The sequence below is a fragment of the Perna viridis genome, chromosome 12 (genome assembly GCF_037379345.1).
Source record: "Perna viridis isolate PV_CMFRI_1.1 ecotype Kerala chromosome 12, ASM3737934v1, whole genome shotgun sequence".
In the NCBI taxonomy this organism is placed as follows: Eukaryota; Metazoa; Mollusca; class Bivalvia; order Mytilida; family Mytilidae; genus Perna; species Perna viridis.
This window is the reverse complement of record NC_142456.1, coordinates 25,244,535-25,271,284: the sequence shown is the minus strand read 5'-3', so window position 1 is coordinate 25,271,284 and position 26,750 is coordinate 25,244,535. Positions and strand designations below refer to the sequence as shown.

Genomic DNA, 26,750 nt, shown 5'->3' with positions numbered 1-26,750 from the left:
AAAGCGTAAAAGAAAAGTGGGGTTCACTGGGAAAAAAGTTTTAATGCTATGAAATTGCTTAAATCAGAGGACTTTGAAAATCTGAAAAGAATGGTTGATCCTTAGCAGCTACAATCCTAAGTTATAATATTAAATTGCACTATTCTTTGGCGCTTCCATACATAAATTATTTCTATGCTCTCATGATAAGATTGTTTGATCTTTTTTAGATTGACACAATGGCAACAAAAAACAAGATAAACCCCATCAGAAGGTCTATTACTAGCCTAAGAGAAGTGGTCAGTCGGCTAGATAAGAGGGGATCAAGCTTAAGTAATATATCAATTTCGTTGTCTGGACTCAACGATGCCATTATTGGCATGATACAATCAGATTCAAAACTTCAGCAATGTAGACAAATCTGTGTTGGTAATTATCTGAATGTGAATCAATGTTACATAAAACGTTACTACACTAGAATAGGTGCAACCTATGTGTTTGAAATGTAAAAAAACCTTAAAAATATATGTCTTTCATTCAGTTTTCCATATAGGGCCATTACATCTATGGAAAAAAGTGTCTAAGATTTCCAAATCAAGAAAAATAAGTGAATATAAATCATATGGAAATTATATTTCTTCCAAAGGACTCAATTTATGGTTTTAACTAATTTTTAATCAATATAAATTTTATTATTTTTCACTGTGTGTAGAAATAAAGTTCACATACTTTGTTAATAAACATATGATATATTTTTTTAAACGAAGAAAATATATATGTTGCAATTATTCCTGTGTATAATCGTCTATTCATGCCTCCAATATTTATCAATATTTTTTGTTGCTATGACAAATTGTTCCATTTACCTGCAACTTGTAGTCATTTAAATGTTATGTATCTTCATTAAGTTTTGTTTATATTTACGTATTTTAAGTTTATTAACACGGACACAGACACGGAATTTTGTAAGAGCTTGTTTAGCTTGTTCCGAATCCTAATGTGTTTTGAATGTTAAATGTCATACTTGTAATTTTCGTAAATTTATCTGAATAGGTATGTTTGAATTTGCAGTATCTTCTGATTTAAAAGAATTGAAAGTAAAAAAGCGACGTAGTATTTCATCGACGAATAAGTCAATTTGATTAAACGAATAATGGACATTTTATTTTGCTGCAATTAAAAATGAAAAAAAAACTCTGATTTAGATCGCATCAAAAACACAAATCAATTAAGCAATGAAAATACAGTGACACCTGCCTAAACCGAACCTTGAATTATCCAAAAACCTGTGAAAACCAGATACTGTTTTAATTTTCCTCTATGCTAGTTTGAATTATGAAGTTTTTTTTTTCTTCGTAAATCTTATATCTGTCAAACCTACACAAACTGTTAAGTACAAAGGTGGTAGGTGTTAATGATATTTCATTTATACTAACGGGAATGATATTTTTAAAATGATCTTACCATTTTGATAATTCTAGGTAACCCTATTACTGTTGCGGGGAAGAGAAAGCAAATGGCGAAAATGCTTTTCCAAGTATTAATTCCATTAGTCATATTGATAACTATCACTGGGTTGGATTTCAAAAAGTCACTCACAAGCTACCTAGATACGTCTGAAATAATGAGTACCTTAGATTTTAGCGTAGAACTCGGCGAATTCCTAATGGTCCTCCAAAAAGAGCGAGATATGAGCTCCCTGTATCTGAGTAAAATTGGGTCTGAAACAAAAATCGATCTACTCCATTCTTATATCGAGACAGACAAAGCTTTGGAAAACATCAAATCATGGCCTTTAGGAAACAACAAAATTAAAGCTTTCCTGTCACGTGACAGTTACATCAATCACCTGAATAGACATCGCTATCAACTTGACACTAGTAATACTTCAGTAACAGAAGAAATGGACTTTTACTCTAACGACATTGAAATCTTTATGATGTGGATGTATGCTGCTATCAAAGAAGTAGAAACTGGAACAATATGGAAAACACTTGTCGGATTCCAAGAATTAATCATCGCAAGCGAGTACATCGGTCGTGAAAGAGGCTATGGTATATACTTCTACTCTGTAGGTTCATTCAGGAATATAAGCCATTACCTTCGATTTGTTGAAAGTCAGGACACTGCCATGACATTATTTGAGTCCGCTAGGTTGTATTCGGTCACTGCAGCAGACATCTACGAACAAACCCTAGCAACACAAAACGCAACTTTAGTAGAAATACAAAAGATGCGCCATGAAATTAAAACAAATAATTCCTCAGTAGTGAATGGTTCTATTTCAATGGCAAAATACTGGTATTCCAATATGAGTTTGTATCAGGAAGTCATGCGCCATACTCAAAACATGTTGACAGAGAAGATAAACCGACTCCTGGAAAAGAACGCTACATCTAATGTTGCTGATATGGTCATTGCTGGTGCAATATCTGCAGGCATACTTTTGATTAGTCCAGTTATAGTATTTTCGGTGTTTAAACTTACATCCAACATTCAAAAGTATTCCATAAACATAGCTAAAAAGTAAGTACAAGTACTTTAATTTGTGTAATTAATAACTTTTGGCTACTACTTGTCATGTGCGATGATTTCATATTGATTAAGTTTTTGTAAAAAAAAGTCAAAGTTGAAAAATATAGAAACATGCATATCAAAACCACACCGATCTGACAGAATAATTTCATTCAAAGATGCTTTCTCTATTTTAAAAGACCATCCTTTGATCTCTGGATTTGCTCAGAAATTATTCAATTTAAAGTTAGAAAATGAGGTTTCTGATTGAGTTATCAGCCTTTGATGTGCTCATTTACAATGCATATCAATGATATCAATTTAACAAAATGATATGGAAATCCTTGTCCTTTTTGCTTGATTCTGGTGGCTTAAGTACTCAAATCAAACTTTCAAAATGGTGGGTTTTTTTCATACCCGGTTTCACCCACTGCCTGATTCTTACAGAGACAGGCACTTAAAAGGGACCTTAACATAAAGACTTAAACAGTATCACTCATTAAAAACTCAGAAGTTGCTTCAGGATATAACGTCTTCATTAACATTTTTTTCAAAATGAGATTTATAATTATTTCGATTGCAGTTCGGTATATTGTATTTGTATTAATTTTTGTTTATTTTTGTTTCATTTTGGATGTGTGTTTGTGTATACCTCAATATTTATTATACTATTAATGTTAAAGTTGATAGATTTAAATTCAATTAATCAATTACTTCTAGAACAAAAGCTGTGAGTAGGGAAAAGAAACAGAGTGAAACAATCTTGTTTCAAATGCTTCCCAGAGCAGTAGCGGAGAGCCTAAAACAGAACGAATCTGTACAAGCTGAAATATTTGATGATTGCACAATCTTCCAAAGTGACATGGTCGGTTTCACGAATTTGTCGTCTAACAGTTCTCCTCTTATGGTCACTAAAATGTTAAACAACCTGTTTTCATTATTTGACAACAGAATTAGTCTATATGACGTTTACAAGGTAGAAACCATTGGCGATGGTTATCTAGTTGTGTCAGGTAATTGAATATATAAGCAAATTATACTATATTTAATAATAAATAATTTAATATCCCAACTGGTCGTTTTTTACCGTGAATTTTGTTTTTTCTAAGAGTATGAAATTGATTTTTGAATTGAGAATTTTATCTTCTGTATTAACAATTCGTTCTCAAAAAAGGTGAACATTTTAAATATAACATGTTTAATATCATTCTTATGGACTATATTTATTTTTAATTCCACGAATCGTTTTCTCAATATGTTTTTATTGTTAATTTAGATGTGCCCTCTTTGCTTTTTATTCAAAATGATATTATAAACAACCTTACGGAGGTAGACCTAGGGTAAGGGACACAATACTTAAAAATCACCGGAACGTTTTTATCCAGCATTTAACATCAATATTATGTAAGAGTAATCAAGGGAACCAAGGTTATAGCGGTAATCAAAAGAATGTAATCCAGGGACAAAGACCAGACATGGAAAACAGACATTCACAACAAAGAGCATATAGTAACTAAAATTATACATACAAAGTAACAAAAGTAAATGAGCAACTCGGACGCCACTAAAAACTGGGACATGGACCAGGTGCACCGGTAGGGTAAGCGCTTTTCTGCTTTTCTAGAAACACCCGCCGAGTTGCTCATAAAAAGTCAAGTCCGGAAAGGAAAACTATGACCCGTTGAATACATCAGTTTTCATGGTGCTGATGGATACTCCATAACGATCCACGAGTTAATGATGACGACCATAAAACTTCTGTAGTGATGACTTCAATCTTGTACAACATAACCCTGTTCCAGAAGCCTATTTGTTAGAGTTCAAGCGCGATACAAAAAGTCTGCGTAATTTCGGCAAGCTCTGGCATAACGTATGAGTTGTGATATGAACACTCCATATGCAGGAGCCGAAGGGATGTTGCCACATATGAAAGGAAAGTTAACAATTCTGAATGAAAAGTCATCACGTTTGTCGTAAAGTTTGGTCAATAGTTTTCCTTTACCATCGATTTCTAAGAGTAGGTCAAGATATTAGGCTGACTTGACAGTGTCTGTTGTATCCTTAGCATCTAATTAACTTGGATTCATTTTATTCTGCTTCAAACGAAAGCTTGAGAGGCTTTGGTGAAATTGAATATAATACAAACATATCACTGATTGTATGAGTTATGTCCCTTACCCTAGGTCTACCTCCCTAAGTCCGTCTTGATATTTACTCTCGTTGTTTGCAGGTGTTCCACGACGTAATGGCGATCGACATGCAGCAGAAATAGGTACAATGTCATTGGATATTTTGTACCATGTGAATAGGCTTGAGCTACCTCAGTTTGCAGGGGAAAAATATAAACTACGGATAGGATGTCATTCAGGTAATAGCCCACAGATGATTACTTGGTAAATATTCTACTAAAAAAGCGCAAGATTGCCAAATAAAAAATGATATCACGGTTAAGACGCTATTCAGATTTCGAATGTAAATGGACAAAAAACATGCCAGGAAAACAAATAAAGGAACACTAAACAAAAAACAACAACTTGAAGCAAACTCAAAACAAAATATACATATTGAGGAATGACCACCTTAAACAGAGAGTGAGGTAAGTCTTGTCATATTTTGACGTCATATTCGGTTGTTTGTATTAGAAGAAAACCGGCGCAAAGAAAAAAAAGGTTTATGAATTTGCTATTATGGTTTGACATACACATACCTTACAGGCCATTCTCATGATACACAATTTTTTTGAAATGGAAATGGACAAGTCAAACAAAACTAACCAAAGCTCTAAAAATTCGCTATCCACTTTTTAGCACTTTGTCTTTCGATATCATTAACACTTGCTTTAGCCAACAATGAAGAAAACGGCCCAATATCTCTATATATTGCATTACATCTTGACTATTTTCATTAACTCTTCATTAGCGGGGAAAACGCATATGGTCTCTCATTTGTAAAATACGTAATGTTAATCGTACTTGATAATTTTCTAATGAAAAACTAGTTTATTTCGGATTAAATGTTTAGTAATACTACTGAATGACGTGAGAGGTAAACAACAACTCCATCATAAAATGTCTTGTTGATCCTTAGGATTTGTTTGGTTTTTAGACAGCTATTTGATAAGCCAAGTTACATAATACTAATAGATTGTAGTGGATAATAACGGAACAAAAAGGAGTCTGGTTAAGACAGATTTTTGAATTTAGGATTCGATTTTGGCATGTTTTACTATAAAACGATATTGGATTGACATACTCTATTTCAAATATGAAAAACAAAAATGTTACAAACCAAAACAATAGCATTTGTTTTCAAACATTGAATTATAATGCTGCTGAAGTTATGTTAATGCTTATTACCATCCATAAATTCAGAAAATACCAAATCATTAATTAGATATGAGGATTTTAGAAATGTTAAATACAAGAATTTCTACAAAACAGGTAAATGTGAAACATATGAAATGATTTAAATAAAACACTCATATATACCTCAGGTATTACAAAAGTGCTGTATCTATTTGAGAAAAAACAAATGATCACTGCATCACAGTAGACATCTTTTGAAAATATGTTTTTACATCTAGAGAATTGAAACTTTATGTTAATACTGCCTTTAAACTTTTCATTTGCAGTGTATTTCAATGAAATCACATTTCATTTTACCAAACTTATAAACTTGTAAATAATGATGTCGTTTTGTCTAGATTCTAATGGTACAGGTAGACAAAATACTCCGTCAGAGTTGTTTATAATTTCATACCATGTTTCAACAACTACCTGATTTTTATAGAGACAGCCACTTAAATGCTTCTTTGTTTGTTATATTACTGTTTTCAACTTTTCTGTCCGATAGGTCACGTAGTGGCAGGAGTGGTAGGATCAAAGAACCCTAGATATTGTTTGTTTGGGTCTACAGTACGAGTGGCGGCTTTGATGGAGTCGTCCAGTGAAAGTAAGAATTTTGTTTAGTTTAATATACGTATTATTCTTTTTACTAAATGTTACTATATTTCTAATATATATAGTCCATCCGTTAATATTTATAGAAAGCCACGTTGTTGTTTGTAATATTAATGTTGTTTTTATGCTATAAAAAATAGTATATATGGTATGCTTGCCAATAAGACACTCATCCAAAGAAAGCCAAGCACAAACAATTAAACTTCTACAGGTCACCGTACGGTCTTCTATGTTTAGCAAAAACCATAACTTAAAGCAGGGTTTAAAATGCCCCAAAATAAATGATGTGAAACTATTCATAAAAGACAAAAAAATGACCTAATCTACCCTACTTCCAGTAAATAGTGTGACAGGTGCTGCTGCCGGTGCAGCATATGCCAATCCAGGGTTTTTTTTTAGGGGGTGCTGTTTATATTGCTTGTGCTTTCGTTTTTGTATATTCTTTAAGTCCAGTATTTTTTTCATTTAATCTACTTAATTTTATTGTGTATGTAGATAGTCTTTATTTCCTTTTTTACGAGGCCATTTACGAGGATTTTGGCGAATCTAAATTGTCGCATTGTTGACGTTTCGGTGTTTTTCCCGACTTCCTCCATATTTGAATGAAAAAAAGATTTTTCAAAATATCATAGTCTTTAAAAAAAATAGCATTTTTCCTTTTCTAACTAACATAAATTGTCCATAGCAGGGTCATGTGAAACAAATATGATATAATCATTTGAGACGCTTGTTTTAAAGAGTAATCAAGGCAACCAAGGTTATAACGGTAATCAAAAGAATGTAATCCAGAGACAAAGACAAGACATGAAAAACAGACATACACAACACAGAACGTAAAGTAACTAAAATCATACATATAAAGTAACAAAAACAAATGAGCACCTCGGACCCCACTTAAAACTGGGAGCATGGACCAGATGCACCGGTAAGGTAAGCGCCCTCTGCTTTTCTAGAAACACTCGCTGAGTTGCTCATAAAAAGTCAAATACGGGGTAGACGAAAGAGGAAAGGAAAACTATGACACGTTGAACAAACCAGTTTTCATGGCGCAGATGGATACACCGTAACAATCCACGAGTTCACGATGACCCATAAAACATTCGTAGTGATGACTTCAATCTTGTACAACATAACTCTGCTCCAGAAGCCTATTTGTTAGAATTCTAGCGCGATACAAAAGTCTACGTAGTCTCGACAAATTCTGGCATAACGTTAAAGTATCTTTGTGTTAAAACGATAATAAGGTGGATATATATAGATGTGTCACTTCACGTGTGTCACTCTTTTCACTGTTTTATGCAAACTTTCTAAACGTCTTTACATTCAATTACAGCCAACTGCATACAAATAAGTCAGTCGACAATGTCACATCTGCAGTCAATAGAAGGATTTGAGATGGTTGAGAGAACTGATCTTCCACTAAATGTAAGCAAAGAATCGTGTTTCATAAAATATCTCTGATTACATTTTTTATTATCACCTATATTTTTTTGCATTTGAGTGTGGTATCAGTACTGTAGGTATTTAGGATATATTTAGTGAAAACCATTCACAATTACTGTATTCTTACGTATAAACGTCTGAAGAATTTTGAAAATAATATGTTCCCTACTTACGTGTTTCAAAAAATATCTCTGATTATATTTTTATTATCATCTATATTTTTTTGCATTTGAGTGTGGTACCAGTACTCTAGGTATTTAGGATATATTTAGTGAAAACCATTAACAATTACTGTATTCTTACATGTAAACGTCAGATGAATTTTGAAAATAATATTTTCCCTATTTACGGAGTGAGTAGTATATTGAAATCATCTTGTCCTTTAGGCCGTTTCAGGTTCGTTGCAAATATCAAATCCAATGGATTGATTTTCAATTTTGGATTGCATATGTGGCTTATAATTTTTACCCAATTTTGATTACTGTCCGACGTCAACTTAATGTTTCGTGGGTTTTTTCATCACCAAATAGAACGAATTTTGTACGACAACAAAGATGGATCAGATTACTTTCAATGTAATTGATTAAATTAAATTAATTTTTACAGCATTCCTGACAATAATTAATTAAATTAATGATTACATTGGCAAGTAATCATGATTACATCTGATTACGATGAATTTGCAAATAACTTTGAATTAATTGAAATTTTGTTTACGTTATTTGTATTTTTTCATAAGGTCTTGAATTCTTTGAATTTATATAATATTGTATTTTTAAGTATAGTAGAACATCAATCTTTACCAAGTATTAAACCGCATAGATCTATAAATATATTCAAGTTCAATATAACAAATGTGTGACTTTCACTTGCATTTTTAAGAACCATTGCACTTGATTCATATACAGTTATGCCATTAGGGATGTTTGAATATAAAAGACAAAAAAGCCATAATTCCCTTGGGTCTCACTTTTTTACTTCTTATCAAATTCATTTAAACAATTATATAGATTTTGTTGATAGCTCTTACATTTTTTCATTACAATGATTAGATATTTACCTGTTGGTATGGAACTAACATTTTGTAAGATATTCACAAAAAAGAAGAAATAACAAGTGAAAAATTTACTCAAAGAAGCATTGAATGATTAACAATAATTTCACTCTTTTTTTGTTGTTAACATAATGCATTGTCCATAGATACCTTTTAAGTTAATATTTCCATTGTAATTATAATGTAATCATAAAGTAATCAGTATTACAGGGTATTTTGAAAAGTATTTGATTAAATTAAATTACATGTAATCAGATGTTTGGCTGATTAATGATCACAATGATTATTTGAAGAAATGTAATCAATTACAGCTGATTAACGATTACAATTACAATTACCCCATCTCTGTACGACAACGCTTGCAACGGTTATTTGCAGTGCAATTTTTAAAGTAGGTTAAAGAAGTGAAAGTATTAATATTCATCATGTTTGTATATGAACTTCCCTTAAGAGTAACTGGTGGATTCACCTAAGACTATGTCATATTAAATTCCTTAACCATAAAACCATAGCGATATGGACTAAAGTAACAACACAGTTGGGGATGAATAGTTTTCTGTGGGTTTAAATACCATTGGTGTTGGAAAATGTTGTAAATTGCGTTGACAATTTTGGCATAAATATGCAGATAATAGTTTCAACACTCCCCCATACTTTTAAAAATCTCTGAATTGCCCATATATCATGCACCAAAATACTAGATTGACAGCTTAAAAGAAAATAACTATTATGAAAATAAATTGCAAATATAATGAGCAAACGATCCATGTGTTATTTCTATAACAATAATTCTTTATTTTGTAGGTAAAAGACATTCTTCGAAGTCACGGTTGCGAAGAAAGAGCATATTGGTTACTAGGGAAGCAGATTTTTGATACGCGAGAAGATTCCTCTGTATTGTCAGCGTCAATCTCATTCGGGAGCTCATTACATTCATAATAATAATTCATCAGTTTTACTTTTTTGATGGAACTTACTATGTCGTAAGAACTGGTGTTTGGACGTTGCTGTTTAATGCGTGAACATTGTTCTTATATAGCTCAATTTTACGAAGGGTTTATGTTGATGGTACAAATTTGTGTACTATTTGATAACAAATTTACTTCTTGTGATTTTATTATTATAATTGATATCAAAGAACATGAGTAAATGTCTTTTTTTGTTTTTGTATTTCTTTTTGTTTTCTTTTTTTTTTAGTTTGTTTGTTTGGTTGGTTTTTTTTTTTTTATTTTAAAGCTTTACTCCATCGACGATTGTTAGCTAATCTCGCGAGCAAGGAAAAATCGTTGTTATATTTCGCCGCATTATCTCCCTTTAGTCGGAATAAGTTGCAAGAATTTAACTCCCTAAAATAAATAGTATTGAATTTGAACTGAACATCATGAAACGTGGAAAAAAGGATCCACGAAAAAGTTATTTTACGGTGACTAAATGAATGTGAATTAATTGATTAATTAAGACCACATATTATTATATACAGTATGGTAAGGTTATATTCTTTGTTATCAATGTATGAATTTAAAGTTGTTTTCAGAAATGAATTTAAATCCATTCCATAGACAATTTAATGAAGGTGTTTTTAAAAAGAAACAAAACACAAATATCAAATATATACATTTGCTAATTACATGTAGTTATGAAATTTATGCTTCATCCATCACAAGTTTGACGTCAAAAATACGCAAAATATTATATGCACATACACACATGCCTAATAAAATTGGGGCTAATTAATATTCTACCCAATAACTGTATTTCAATATCATTTCAAAGATCAAATTACAAAAATAAGTTAGTTAACACTATCGTGCAAAATGTGATACATGGTTGGAAAGCCTACATATTGTTTAAAATGCTTAATTCAACTGAAAATAACCTGTATTTTCATAGAACCCTTGTTCATAATATATATGTAAATTATATAGAATGCATTGTAGAATTCAAAAATAAGGGAGATAACTCTTTAAATGAAACAAAAATACCGTGGAAAACCTTCGCTTTTCAATGTGAATCATCTCCTAAGAGCAGACGGATTTGAATGAATGAATATGCATTTCATCATAAAGACCTATAAATAAACTTAATAACATAAATACAAATTTTAAGCCTTCTTTTTGGTGTACACGTGTTACAGAATTTGCATGATTCTTACAAAGACTGATACTTAACTGTTGAGATTTTTTTTTGTGATAAGAAGATGGTGTTACAAACGATTAAAGTTTGCCGGCAAGCTCATTTGTTACAGACGCCAGGATATATGATGCCCCTTCAAGATACGCAATTAGTGATTACCACCAAATCAAATGTACAGGACTATCTTTGTGATCTAGAAAGTTCCTCGCCGTATCAACTGCCAAGGCACGCTCAAGTTCAACCACAAGTAAACATTTACATAAAGAAGTCTGCCTCTTCAAGCAAATTGTCATCCGGCAAAATTGCTTCGACGAGTAATGTGTTGAACGTCTAGTACAATACATAAACGTATGGCTAAACGCGACTAGAAAATAAGCCTCTCGGTTAATTCGAAAACTTAATACGGAGTACTCTACTCTATCAGCACCCAATGCTTAAATAAGTTCAAAGTATTAAAAACAAATAATCCGAAATTATAAATTAAACCCAACTTCAGAACAATGATTATATTTACTATATGTAAAAAGAAAAATGTAATAGTGCTTATTTCAAATACAAAAGCCGCTGAATGGGATGTGTAATGAAGTAAAAAAAATATTTAATTGACATGATTAAAACATATTTAATTGTATTGCGCAGTGAATAATTTCATGTTTTCTTCATGTCACGTGACATGTCATTGGCTAATCGAATTCTAAATTCTTATTGAATGCAACAGTTACATGGATGAAAATGATGGAAACATAATTGTTATATTTATTCATCAACGCAAAAATCAGTTCTGCAAAAGCTTTGCATTTATAATTATTTTATTGTTTAGAAAAATTCTCGGCTGATTCAAATTAAAACAGGTAAATTTTACTCAAGAGTTAGGTTTTTATTTATAATGTGTAAAGCTTTAATTTGCACCCGATATCACGACCGGATATTTGTTTAAACGAATGATATTTTGTTTATTAAATGATCGGAGAAATGTATCTTATAAAAAGAGTAACAGAAAGACCCATGGATGGCAGTTGTACTTGTACTACAATGATTCTTGTAGTATTGTATATTATCCGATAGTAAATTTTGATATTACCCTTCATTAATTCAATTTCAAATGTAACACCTTTCTGATTGGATAAAAAAAATTACCATCATCTTATAGAACCTGTGACTGTGACTTCATCAAGCATTTTTGCTGATTTATTCCTTAAATTTTGATACTAAAATTGAATTAAAAGGAATGACTGTTATCTTTTTCAGTCTGTTTGAAGTAATCTCAATGCCCATGGTGCACACTCGACATTAACCTGCTACGCAGGTTTTTTAGTTTTTAGTGAACTCATTTCCTCATATATCGAAAGATATAAAAGCAATTCCATAATTGTTTATAGATGTTTAAATTTACTTGACCCAGTTGGAGTCAATACGATTAATCATTCTGCGTATTAAAATGGACGAATTGAAATTAGTAAAAATCTTGAGACCACTTTTTGCCAATTAATGCGAAACAAAGGCCCCATTCAACAACTAAATTGGAATTAACGCGCGAAGAAAAAAAGAAACTATCGGATTCCATCATTACATACATGTATGACTTGAAAAAAAAAAGTTAAAACGTACAATGCAATTCTCAAAGGTTAAGTTCATAATTGAAAGAAAATCAGACATTAGTCACATTGGACATATCACGCAAAAGTAATTAAATGTTATTGAAACAATTAGACCTATAATGTACTCGATAATTAGATATAATACAATGTAGCAAAGAATGATAAACGAGTCATTACGGCTGTTATGCGGAAGGTTGAGCGTCCGTCAATGCTGATAAAAGGGTGTCCATGCAAAGACAAGGCAGTTGGTTGGTTTATTAGGGAATTTTAAAATCTTTTTCCGATCCATCCATTGTCGTTGTTAACAAAATCGTTTTGCTATTTGACATACATATGATATAAACATTATATTGGAACAAAGATTCAGTGAAGTAAAAGAGTAATCAAGGGAACACAGATTCTATCGGAAATAAAAAGAATGTAATCCAGGGACAAAGACCAAACATGGAAAACGGACAAACATAACAAAGAACATAAAATAACCAAAATAATACATACTAATTAACAAAAGTAAATGAGCAACTGAGACTCCACTAAAACGTAGAAACATGGACCAGGTGCACCGATAGGGTAAACGTCCTCTCCTTTACTAGAAAACCCGCCTAGTTGCTCATAAAAAGTCAAGTTCGGGGTAGACGAAAGAGGGAGGAAAGTAAAACTAAGACATGCTGAACAAATCAGTTTTCATGGTGCAGATGAATACACCGTAACAATCCACGAGTTCATGATGAGGACCATAAAACTTTCTGTAGTGATGACTTCAATTTTTCTCGTAGCCCTGTTCCAGAAGCCTAATTGTAAGAGGTCTGGCGCGATATAAAAAGAGGCGTACTTACGACAAACTCTAGCATAAAGTATGAATTGTGATATGAAAACTCTATACGCAGGTGCTGAAGGGATGTTGCAAGAAAGAAAGGAAAGTTAACAATACACAAATACAAGTCATCGCGTTTGTCGTATAGTTAGGACAATAGTTTTCCTTAACCATCGATTTCTATGTGTAGTCAAGATATGAGGTAGACGTCACAATGTCTGTAGTATCTTATATACCAAGCTATAAACTCAACCTCATAAGAATAGGTCAGCAAGTAGAGGAGCATAATTTATTTCCATAGAAATGTCCCTGGACAAATATGTTGTCGAGGGACATTTCCAGCATTTTTAAAACAGCTCTTTCGGTATATTTGTAAGATGGTTAGGAAATATTTTTACAAAGTATGAGAATCTCTACCACGAACTTCGTGTATCGTCTTGTTTGGAGTAACAACGATATATAATATTTTTGAGTCGGGATTATAACTGAGCATGAGAAATAGAAGTATAAAGATTTGAAAAATCATAGGCTTTATTGCTTATGTATTCTGATAATAATCTTGAATTGTAGGTTTTCAGAAGATCTTTCGAGTTTTTCAGGCTTCACATTGAATTAATACCACTACGGGAGAAACAAGTGTTGAAGATCGGCGATCCTCTTTGACAGCTGTGAGGATAAACGTTTTGAAAGAGGTTTGGTGGAACATTTTGCATATCCAGCGATGTAGCGTTGTTTGTATGGTTTCTTGTGGAGTTAAGGAATCCAGTACATAAACGGTAGATCACAATTATCGTCTTTGGTAAGGAGACCAAAAGATGATAGCACAGATTTATGGTTTTCTCCTATCTCTTCTGTGGAGAGTGTAGTGATAGTATAGGTCTTATCACTGCTACTATTTTCTACGTCTACATTTGATAATAAAAAATGGATGTAATACGTCTTGTAGACAAAACAATGTTATTTGAAACTTTGTCTGCTGGTAATACAACATATTTGTTATGTATAGTTGACAATGTTTTAGCTACATCGGATTTTGATAACTGATGCAGCATTGACACTCATTGACCTACTTAAACTTTCATACGTTTTAAAATTGAAGACCTTAAAGTCACTCCACACTCTTACAGAGAATCAATGTCTTCGTTTATACATTTTCTTGCGTAGTCCTTCACGGCATCCATGAGAACTTTAAATTTACAAACGGAACTTTTGGAAAGAACCGTACGGAGATATTTGTTTTCGATGATTTGTAAGAGTTGTATCTCTTACCCACAAGTTATACCGCCTTAAAAGAATATTTGTGGAAAACACGCTTTGTCCTTTTTTTTAACAAAAACAATTGATATATCAAAAGCAATTATATTTTCCAGAATGAAGGTGTTTTATTTCAAATTAAAATATATCTTCCAGATGTGTAATATGCAACATAATAATTGTAAAGTCCTGCTGCTAGCTTTTCCCTCAGATCTCCCTTAATTGAAATTAAAATGAACCTAGTTGACTCTTCGATTAAGAAAAATCAATTTTATCGAAGTATTTCATTTCATAAAACCTTAACTATTTTTTTCAAGATGTCCCTTTTCACTTACGGTGAAATGTCTTTGGCTGTGGATTTATTAATGAAACCCTAGATTTTGATTGGACTACTTTCTAATATAAAATTCATATACAAAAGTGTTACGCCTTTACTTACCGCGTATACGTAAGTGTTAGTGAAACATTTTTAAAAAGTAGTTAATGTAGATTAAAAACAGCGAAACCTGTCTTAACTGGACCCTGAGTAAACAAATAACTGTTCAAACCACCCTGAGTAAACAGATAAACTGTTCAAACCACCTTTTGAGTAAACAGATAAACAGTTCAAACCACTCTGAGTAAACAGTTTAACTGTTCAAACCAGATTTCTTTTATTAAATAAACTTCATTAGGTTTTAAACCTGTATAAACCAAACATCTTCCTAATCCGAACAATATCTTCAATCCCAAAGAAGTTTAGTTTTGATAGGTTTCAATGATAAACATTGGTTGATATTATGATTGGTTGAAATCACAAGATCTTCATTCCTTGTTTTGTGCATAATTGGGTATGGTCTAAAATGTATAACCCATATTTTAGCAAAACATTATTTGGGTACGGGGAAAAGCTGGTACGGGTACGGGTTACATATTTTAGACTCTTCCGCATAATAGAGCCTCTCAGTTATGGATTTTGCTTCCTGTGTAAATAACTGAAATATTGAGTATTTCTAGTATAAAACTAAATTTTGGATTAAGATCTGCCTATATATTTAAAATATAATGTGCTGACGAAAGGTTACTGCTTGACACACGTGTACATTATATTGAAATTTGTAACGTTTGATTTGCATTTTTCGTAGTTCAAATACACGGGGTAAACATTGGATACAATCAGCGTTCATGCAAACCAAAATCGAAAGTGCTTAGAATTATACGTTCGTAACATTATGTCAAAGTTTTAAAAGATTTGGTTGATCGCATTATTTCTTTCAATATCAACCGACAACCATACTGCTAATAAATTACAGTGAAGCGTTTTTTCCCTATTCAAATGCAGTACCATCAAAATGTATATGCATGGCACAATATGGGTAAATAACCTTTATATCAAGTGTTGGTAAATATTTATTTTAAAGGAACAACAAAAACATCTTTTAACTTTTTTAATGTACATAAATCTTAAAACAGATTTTAGAAATTGAGAAAATTGCAACATGTATAACTTTATGTACAAAATCATATTAAAATTTGAAAGGTCAAATATTTCATTGATTTGGCATATCATAATATCATAATCACTTTGATATGTGCCTATTTGACAATGAAATTTTATCTCAATCGGTTGAGGACATGACTAATACAACATGACAGGCCACATAGTTTGTGACTATTTCAAAATAAATAAGTAGCATGGTTTTTAAAAGACTTGCCACAAATTGACTAGTCACATGATAAATATATGACTTGCTGGTCTGACTTATAGTGAGCTGATAATAGAGGCAGAATCAGACAAAACTGACGAATCTTCGACCCAATCTTGTATGTCTTTTTTCAGCAGCCAGAATGTCCTCAGTTGACAGCTATGTGAATATAGAGCTGATTTTACCTAAAAGAAGAATAGAAAACCGGTATCATATTTTAATCTTGTACCATGCCTTTTATAGCGTCTTTTTCACAACGCTAATGGACAAAAAATGCGTTTGTTAAGTATAAGTTATTGTAAGAATGAGGCAAAATGAAACAAAAATCAAAAACATGCATGTCCAAACCCTACCAATCTGACAATATTAATTCACTCAAGGATACTTTCTTTATTACTTGATCTCTGCATCACTGGATTCGCTCAGAATTTTTTCAATAGAATGTTCGAAAATGAGAATTTTGACATTTATTTGCCCTTGAAATGCTACTTTAATGTGTATTTCAATGAAAATGATATCTCAATATACCAACACGATATGGAAAATTTTCTCCTATTTCATTGTTTCGGAAAGTGCAAATAGTCAAATTACACTTTCAAAATGGTAGTTTTTTTTTACAAATTTACCATGAATCACAATGATTGATTCTTACAGAGAAACAATTAGGTAACGCCGATTCAACTTTCATTGCTACTAGTGTCATAAGTCTTATAAATATTTTAGAGGTAACTCTTAATTTTAGTGTTTAGTGTTTACAGTGTACACATTATTCATTCACAGTTAAGACGCCTCTACAAATAAAAAGTGGCACCTTAAATTTCCCCACGTAATTATACTATGTCAAACGAGTAATGAACCTTATTTAATTCTTAACGCCAACACAACAATCTGGATTTATACCTTTTACCAGTCCACCAAATGATTGTGTGATGCGTACTGCCATGTGATGGGCTACGGGAGACAACCCAGACAGAAAACCGGAGAGATTATATCCGTTAGCAAGGTAATGCAATCATCTACGGGAAGGACAATCCAGAGAGAAAACCCGGCCCAACAGAGTGGAAGCATTGGGCTAACAACCCTATCCTAAACCAAAACAGCGTGTTACAGAAACCATAAAAATAGTTTAGAAGTTAACTCCGAAAATGGTCTCTTAGATGACTCCAGCCATGAAGACATCAATGGCAGTATGACGGCTCCTATTGAAATCCCTATACACGAAGCTAGAAGGCTGAACAAGAGCTTCTTTAAGATCAAAGCTGGAGCTTGGAACGTACGTACTTTATATGAAACTTCCAAGTCTGCTCAAGTCACGAAAGAAATGAAGAAATATGATATAGATATCCTTGGGTTAAGTGAATGCCGATGGACGGGATCAGGAAAATGAGATTGAACTGTGGGCATACTATTCTACACTCAGGACAAAGTACCAACCATGTCAGCGGAGTAGCTATTATCATCAGCAAAGAAGTAGACAAAAAAAAAAAACATCATGCAGTGGCAACAAATCAATGACTGTCCAATAACAGCTAGGTTTAATTCCAATTTCTGTAAGCTGACCATTATACAGTGCAATGCTCCTACTAACGATTCGGATGAAGAGAACAAGAATAAATTCTACGACCAGTTAAAAGCAGTTTTTGATAGAATTCCTCAACACGACATGGTATTTCTTATTGGAGATCTCAATGCTAAAGTAGGAACTGAGAATACCAACATAAAGCATGTAATCGGAAAACATGGTAATGGCATGCAAAACGAAAATGGCGAACAACTCAATGATTTCTGTTTGACCAATAGATGTGTAATCGAAGGCACCATATTTCCTCACAAGAACATCCACAAATTGACTTGGAAGTCCCCAGATGGAACAAATTGTAACCAGATAGATTATGTGATCATCAAATCCAAGTGGCGAAGATCTCTCTTGGATGTTAGAGCATACAGGGTTGCAGATATTAACAGTGACCATTATTTGATACGAGTTGTTATCCACTCAAGTTCAGAAAAACACCCAAACAAAGAAATATCAGAAAAAAAAATAGACATACCACGACTGAACATCCTAGCAAGAAGAAGAACATTGAATTTGGAATTACAACAAGGTTGTATATTGTCACCTATACTGTTTCTGATGACCATCAATTGGATACAACAAAAAACGTCAACATCACGGAATACAATGGACAATGTTCATTCAGCTCAAAGATCTCGATTTTGCTGACGATAATGCTGAAATTTCACCAACAAGGCCACATCTGCAGGATAAAACAACTTCTCTACATAATTATGCAGAAGAAGCTGGTCTCAAAATAAATACCACCAAGACAAATGGTGGTATTTAAAAAAAAATACATACCACCACAAAAAAAAAGTGATGACAATTAACACTTTACACTATCTGGACCCATCACTATAAACAACAACCCAGTAGAGTCAGTTGATGATTTTACATATCTTCGAAGTGTAATAAGTGCAGACAACGGCACCAAGAAAGCTATTAAGACCAGATTGTCCAAAGGCTGATCAGCCTTTGCAAGATTAAAAGCCATCTGGAAGTCAAAGGTTTGTAGCAAGAAAACAAACATACAGATCTACAACAGTAACGTTAAGCCAGTATTGTTGTGTGGGTCAGAATGTTGGCGTATCATCCAGAGCGATATACAGAAGTTGGAAGTATTTCAAAACAACTGCCTGAGGATAATCCAAGGAATATTTTTGCCAGAGAAAATCAGAATCGATGAATTGCTGAAGTTCAATTGCCAACCAATCGCAATATCATGCAACTAAAAAAGAGGCATTTCAGATGGCTGGGCCACGTGTTACGGATGCCAAGTGAACGCCTGCTGAACGTTGCCCTACAATAGACACCACCTGTTCAAAGAAAACTTGGCAGACCCCGTACAACCTGGAGGTACCAACAGTCCTAGCCGAGCTTAAAGATCTTGGAAACAGCTTGGGACAAGCACAACATGTGGCGAAGGACAGAGGGAAATGGAGTGAACTTACTGCGGCCTTATGTCCCACCAGGAACGAAGAGGATAGGAGAGGTGTGATGTAAATCTTTTACCAACAATAATATAAGTAGGACATCCAGCCATAAATGTATAAATCCCAACTTACGACATCATTCAAATCTGTTCTCTCTGTAACATCAAATCCTTCGATTTCTTGTAGATGTACATTTGTAGCATGACTTATCTGGATCTTATTTGCTGAAAGATCAATTTGTATAATTTACCATCTTAAAATTATGCATAATTGGTATGTTCCTTATCTAATTAATCAGTGAAGCTTCCGTTATCATAAGCATAAGACACACCAATTAATAAAAAGCGAATATCCACTTTTGTATTGTCAATTCGATAACCAAGAAAAAAACATAGATAACTGCAGAAGTTTATAAATAGTAATAACCAAAGCATGTACCGAAGAGTAACTAGGTGTAATGAGTATGCGGAACTTGTTCATCATACAAGTTATATCTTTTAAGAATTTTTGTCATCATTTATAATATTTTGGTCGTTTTTAATAATGTATTGCTTTTTTATTACAGGTTTTAATTTTTTTCTATCGGCAGCTCGATTTTCATGTTGCAACGTTTTGGTTGCCAGAGAGTGAAATTGTCGAATGTATTACACACTGTGAATTATTAATATATTTAGGCAGTGAATATTCAATAAATTTGAAGTCTGTAGAAATGGTGAAAATGCTACACAAAAGCAACCCAACGAACCACGGTCTTAAAGGTTAAACATTGACCAATCATTAGTTTTATATTAGATTACCATTGTTGACTATATTTGCAAAAGGAATCAGTCACGTATTTCAAATAGGTGAAAAGCATTGTGTATTATGATTTGTACTTGTCTGCACTGTTTAAGTACCAGTTCATATAAAATTCAGACAATGCCTATGGCAGTGGTTATTCATGGCGTAGAAAAAAAACACCAAACAAACGATTTTTTTATGGTCTACAAATGCTAGTAGTTTTACCTTACAGTTGTCGTTTTTGTGTTCAGATCTGAATTTTTGAGAAAAACTACATTTATATTCCACTAAAATCAACAAAATAGAAGAAAATCAAGAACGATAACTCTTGGAAAGTGTCAATTTTGTTACACAATCTATATAATTGCAACAACCGAAAGACAAACTGAGACTAGTTATGTGGTCCGTAGCTGTTTTCTGAATTAGAAATGAAATGAATTAGATGAGGTATTTACATGCATAAATCACCTCCTGTCTGATTTTTAAAAAGTTTGCTTTGTTAAATAAACAAGTATGTGTTTCCCTTACTTAATCCTGATGACTCCATTAATCCTGCCACGCGCACCGTAGACCCAAATAGACAGTATCTTGGGTTCTTTGATCCTACCACGCCTGCCACTACATGACCTAAAACAATGGTACAATAAAAGACTTTGGAAGATTATCAATTACACATTTGGAATTTTGTATCTGTTATTGCTCACGTTGAAGCCTTTATCCTATATTGAGTTTTATTACACTTATATACGTTCTATTTTTTTTTTATAAATTCTCGGTACTTATAAACAAATGAAATTGTTAATATTAATCACAACAGTAATATTACAGATTTCAAAAGTATACCAATTACACACTTAATCTTTACAACGAGCATAAATACATACAACGAAATAATTACTACAAAAAACCCTGGTGAGGAACTACGTAGTTGTGTCAGAGTAATGTTAATAGTTGGTGCATATATGGTACAACTGTACCTAGTTTTAACCTACCAGAATGGCAACCTATTCGTATCTTGTAACTCTCCCCGGGAAATTGAGGAAGTTCTAATCTGTTAACATGGTATAGTATATCAAGCGACATTGTTGCTATTTCTGAAGCATGTCGGATACCGTTCCTTCTTGGCACACCTATATATTAATATATCAATTGTTATAATTTTGAAAAAAAAAACACATATAAGACGAAAAAAAGTTATGTAAAAGGTGGACATTAAGACTTAATTTTTATCATGTTAGAATAACATTTAGTATAGTTAAGAGTAGACAATCAAATAAGTGTTTCTTACCCCATTTACCCACCCGAACGTGACATGTTATGAGTAACCTGATTGGTGGTTTAGATAACCAGGGTACACATACTCTACCAATGAATCTGCGCCATGATTCTAGTTTTTAGTGTAGTCTGGGTTGCTAATATTCCTTTTATTTCTATGTGTTAGTTGTGTTGATTTGGTTATTTTATGTTCATTGTTGCCTGAATGTTTTTTCTTTGTCTATCCGTAATCTGTGGATTGTGTTTTTATCTTCTTGATTTCCCTCTTGTTAATTTGTTGTTGCCGCATATGCGTGACATTCTGAAAACTACATATATGTACATGTACATTTGCGGGTGATATCATATGATTCATTTTAACTAGTACATTTTTAAGGGTTAATTGTATAGGAAGGCCCTCTTGGATATATTATTTAATGACGTGTTTTCATTAGTAATAGTCTTTTTGATTGGTTGATTTGAAATTCGTTTTTATGACAATAAAATGATTCTAAAAGCGATGTAATATTACCTAGCTAACACAAAAAAAAAAAATTAATCGCCTACAAATTTATTTTATACCTATATTTAAACCCGTTATTGTGTGGCATACCTGGAATTTAGTTCATGGTGTCATAAAGCTCAAGTACTATTGGAAGAACATTAATTTCTTGTAATGTTAATGTTGTACAGAACTTACTGAAAATTTTTAAAATAAATATATTTATCTGGAATCATCTATTTTAAGTTACAGTTTTGTAACGAAAGAGGCAAAATGGGAAAAATTAGAAAAACGCATATAAAAATCCGAACTACATGTATCAGACAATATTTTTCACTCAAGGATTCCTTTCACTATTTGAAAAGACCACTATTCGGTGCATTTCATAACTCAATTTATCGAGATAATTTGTCTTTTTTCCTGGATTCTGATTGTGCAAATAGTCAAATTATACTTTCAAAACAGTGGGTTTCTTATACCATGTTTTACTTTCTGATTGATTGACACTTTTTTTTCAATTATGATTATTAAAAAAATATATCTTTTCTCAACCTGCATTTCGCATATTCTTTACACAAATCTTTAATAACTACTAATACATCACCATTAGTCAAAAGTTCTTATTCCAAATTAACCAGTTATCGCAAAGGAAAATGGTGTTTACTGAATATGTATTAAGTGCAAGTATTTATAAGAATCAGGCAAAATGGAAAAAAAATCTGAAACATGCATGTCAAAACCCCACCGATCTGATAATATAAATTCCCTCAAGGATGCTTCCTCTACTTGAAAAGTAAATTATTTGATCTCTGCATCACTGGATTTGCTTAGACATTTTTCAATAGAATGTTAGTAAATGAAGGTTTTTTGACAGAGTTATCTGCCTTTGAAATGTTTATTTACAATGTTCAATGAAATTGAGTCTCAATAAACTAAAGTGATATTGAAAATATTGCCTTTTTCTTGATTCTGATGGCATAAATTGTCAAATTAAACCATGAAAATAGTTTTTTCTTCATTCAATGTTTCACTCACGACCTGATTCTTACAGATACTGGCACTTAAGAGAGAAATACTTATAGCGGATATATTGATTAATATTGATCAAATGTACTATGTGATTTGTTAGCCATAGAAGATTTTTTTTTATTTTGAAGTGCAAGAAATAAGGTGACTTGAGGAAACGATGCATCAGGCTATACATTTTGACAAAATTTTTGACATTTAGACTTGTATCACTATTTCTGTTCGTTGCATATTAAAAGTATATTTTAATGTCTTGCTGAAAAGATAAAACATTATTTTCAAATGTAATTCAAACGATTCTCTGTACTGATTCTGTTTCATTGTTTACTTCTTGCAGTTTTCTTTCGATTAAGAGTACAAATCTATAGTCATTAATATAACATCTCAATTCTCGAGTTTACAGCCATTGAATGGTATATAACCTTCCCATGTACACCATTTATCATTAAAACATTCTCCTTTTCCTAATTCCTAATGCGCTTTATTATCTTATTTTTTTCAACTTAAGTTATGTATCTAATTTACTTTTATCTTCAAGTATATAAATTACTATTTTTCACCAATTTCGCTATTCTATACATGTAAATGCCAATACCCACCAAATCCCAATCCACCGTCCTTCATATTACCTTTCCCCACCCCTAATAAACCAAAGAATGGGAAGTTTACGCCATGCATGTACTGTATTATTTCTATAACATTGAATGCTTTCAAAACAGCGCTGCGTTTGCAAAAAAGTATTGCTATTACAATCACCTGATACAACCAGATAACCGTCACCAACCGTTTCAACTTTGTACACATCATATAGCCCAATTCTATTGTCGAAACATGAGAATAGACTGTTCAGCATAACAGTGACTTGAAAGGGTGAGCTGTTTGAGGAGAGCTTTGTAAACCCAACCATGTCGCTCTGGAAAATAGTACAGTTGGAAAACATTTCAGCACTGACTACCCCGTTTTGCTTAAGATGTTCTGCTATAGATTTCGGTAACATTTGGTATAGTATTGCTTCACTTTGCTTCTTTTCTTTGTTGAGTGCTTTTGTCCTTAAATAATAAATTATACATATTAGGCATTAGAAAGTAAATGCCTATTACTCAGTGCACGTAGATTTTTTATTTGAATTATTTTTTTAATAAATAGATCAGAAACCAAGGAAACACATTTACCGATACTGAAAGATAAATGACATTTATTTTGTACCTGATTTGTAGACTATATGATAGTATAATTTAGTTTCCTGGTCAATATCATAAGCTACCAAAGGATCGCAACAATATAGACTCAGGTCACCACGCACCAATGGATATGCACAATATAACATGTATGAGTAAATTGTCGCTTATGAAATAAAATACAAAGATACATGAAATTACATGTATCTAAATTAACTTAATTATTGTGCATTTGTATCGGAAGATGATATAAGTAATTAGATAAAATTGTTTAAACGTATTTCTTTTTAAGTTTGAATATTAGACCGTATAAAGTAAATAGAACAACGTCATATTCGCTCAGCCAATCAAAAGACAGCTGAAGACGTCACTGCCGACCCGAGATTATATTTGAGAGAAACTTGTGGAACGGACTTCCAGGTTATATGATATTATAGTTTAGGAATCACACGTTTTCTTTCGCTCTCAGTAGTTCTTTAATATTAAGTGAATGCTGGAAGTCACAAACCTTAATGGTGTGTATACAGAATGTACCAATCATCAAATAAATTGTAAATATTCGGGAAAATCTACTTATTTGTTGTAAAAAGCCTGGTAGGTCAAAAGACTAAAACCTCCGAGATAGCACTATATTGATATGTTTAAATAGTGTTACTTACTTTCTCGCAATACTGAGTGAATATTTCTGAATATTTGCTGTCATCTTGTATACAAAAAATACAATCACTGGACTTATCAACATTATACCAAGAAAAATTCCACCTGATACAATTATATCGGCCAAGGCGGTAAATGAGTTTTTCTCGAGCAGAGCGTTGATTTTATCAGTGACCACTCTTTGTGTATGTTTCATAACATTTCGATAGACACTCATATTGGAAAACCAATACTTCGCCAAGGTAACTGACCCGTTAAGAAAGGAAGAGTTGTTTATCTTGATTTCTTCTCTCATTCTCTGTATTTCTACAATTGTGATGTTCTGGGTATCTAAGCTCTGTTGATATGTATCTGCAGCTGTAGCAGAATACATCCTCGCAGATTCGAAAAATGTTTTTGCTGTGTCTTGGCTTTCTACAAATCTTAAATAATGGCTTTTGTCCCTGAAAGATCCGACGGCATAAAAGTAAATACCATATCCTCTTTCACGACCAATGTACTCGCTGGCTATTATTAGCTCCTGAAACCCGACAAGCGTCTTCCAGATCACTCCAGTATCAACTTCACTAACGGCATCATACATCCATTTGATAAAAATTTCAATGTCTTGAGAGTAAAAATTAATTTCTTCCGTGGCTGTTGTATTTGCTAAATCTAATTGATACCGATGCCTGTTAATATGATTGATATAACGGTCACGTGTTTGAAATTCTCTTTGTTGATTTGTCGAACTCACCGGCCATGATTTGAGACTGTCCAAAGCACTATCAGTCTCAACATACGCCTGGAGGAGGTCGAATTTTGTATCTGAACCAATTCGACTTAGATACAATGAACTCATATCGCGCTCTTTTTGGAGTACCATTAAAAACTCTCCAAGGTCAATGCTGAAATCTAGCCTTTTGATGACCTCGGCCGTGTTCATGTAAGTCGCAAGAGAGTTCGAAAAACCGACAGCGGTAATGGTAGTAAGTATAACCAATGGAAATAATACTACAGCCAACATTTTTGCCATCTGTTTTCTTTGTCCTGCTCTTGTTATTGGATTACCTAAGCAAAAGATCACAAATTTAACACACGTATGCGCCTGTTTAACAAATTAAGTGTGATCTGCAACAACCGCCAATTTCTATTTTTTTTGTGTCAATATCGGTATGTTTTGAAAATATATAAACTGGAAAAAAACTAAGGCGGCGAATCAGGTTTTCAATTCGCAAACTACTTTATGAGGGTAGGTTTTACTATAAGTTAAGTGGAGTTTCGCTGCTTTAATCGACACGAGACATTGCGTTTTTAAGGCAAAAACATTTTTTGTTCAACCAGTGTACATTGTATTTGAACAACTTGCCTTGTATGGCATAAGTGTGCCAATCCTGTAGATGTAAAACTGTTTTATCTGTACTTATATCAAAACTTACCGAGACAAATTTGTTTACAAGGCTGGAATTTTGAATCGATGTTAATCATCCCCATTATAGCATCGTTCAGTTCATTTGGCGATAGGGAGAGACTACTTAAACTTGATCCTCTCTTGTCATAGTTCTTTGCTGCAAGTTTAAGGCTTTGCATGGAACTTTTCATAGGAATTATCTTATTTTTGCCTGCCATGGTTGATGTCTCTGCAATTGATTATCAAAAATATAGCTTTCGCTGGTCGGGTCATTCCTCCTCGTAGGATTAATCTAGGGCTGTAACTTCGTACACGATGTATGGTAGTACGGGACAGTTCATCTAGGTGTTATTATGTAGGATAGAGGATCAAATTAATGATGCATGTCACAACAAATCGATATTGTACAACGTCTCAGAATGTGACGACTCTATTCGCTACACTGCTCCATCGGATCAAATTGATACAGGGAAGATAACGTAAACTTATAGAAGGGTCTGAAAAATTCCCAACGATGTTAGAACTGTCAAATTTGCGAA

The 26,750-nt window shown here is 32.8% G+C and overlaps 2 protein-coding genes across 2 annotated transcripts; one reads left to right on the top strand and one right to left on the bottom strand.

The window, feature by feature from the left end:
- The first annotated feature begins 218 nt into the window (after nucleotides 1–218).
- On the top strand, nucleotides 219–9,888 carry LOC148601807 (uncharacterized). The gene is made up of 7 exons (XM_088554434.1): nucleotides 219–408; nucleotides 1,461–2,505; nucleotides 3,214–3,506; nucleotides 4,724–4,861; nucleotides 6,346–6,444; nucleotides 7,786–7,877; nucleotides 9,754–9,888. Exons 1-7 carry the CDS (start codon nucleotides 219–221, stop codon nucleotides 9,886–9,888), a joined length of 1,992 nt encoding a protein of 663 aa, XP_088410560.1.
- A 6,443-nt stretch (nucleotides 9,889–16,331) lies between these two features.
- On the bottom strand, nucleotides 16,332–26,666 carry LOC148601806 (uncharacterized). Its single transcript, XM_088555345.1, has 7 exons — nucleotides 26,240–26,666; nucleotides 24,824–25,871; nucleotides 23,743–24,035; nucleotides 21,197–21,334; nucleotides 20,733–20,831; nucleotides 19,557–19,648; nucleotides 16,332–16,618 (listed from the first exon to the last, which is right to left on the bottom strand). The coding sequence occupies exons 1-7, from the start codon at nucleotides 26,427–26,429 to the stop codon at nucleotides 16,490–16,492; spliced, it is 1,989 nt and encodes a 662-aa protein (XP_088411471.1). The 5' UTR covers nucleotides 26,430–26,666; the 3' UTR covers nucleotides 16,332–16,489.
- Between the last annotated feature and the right edge of the window lie 84 nt (nucleotides 26,667–26,750).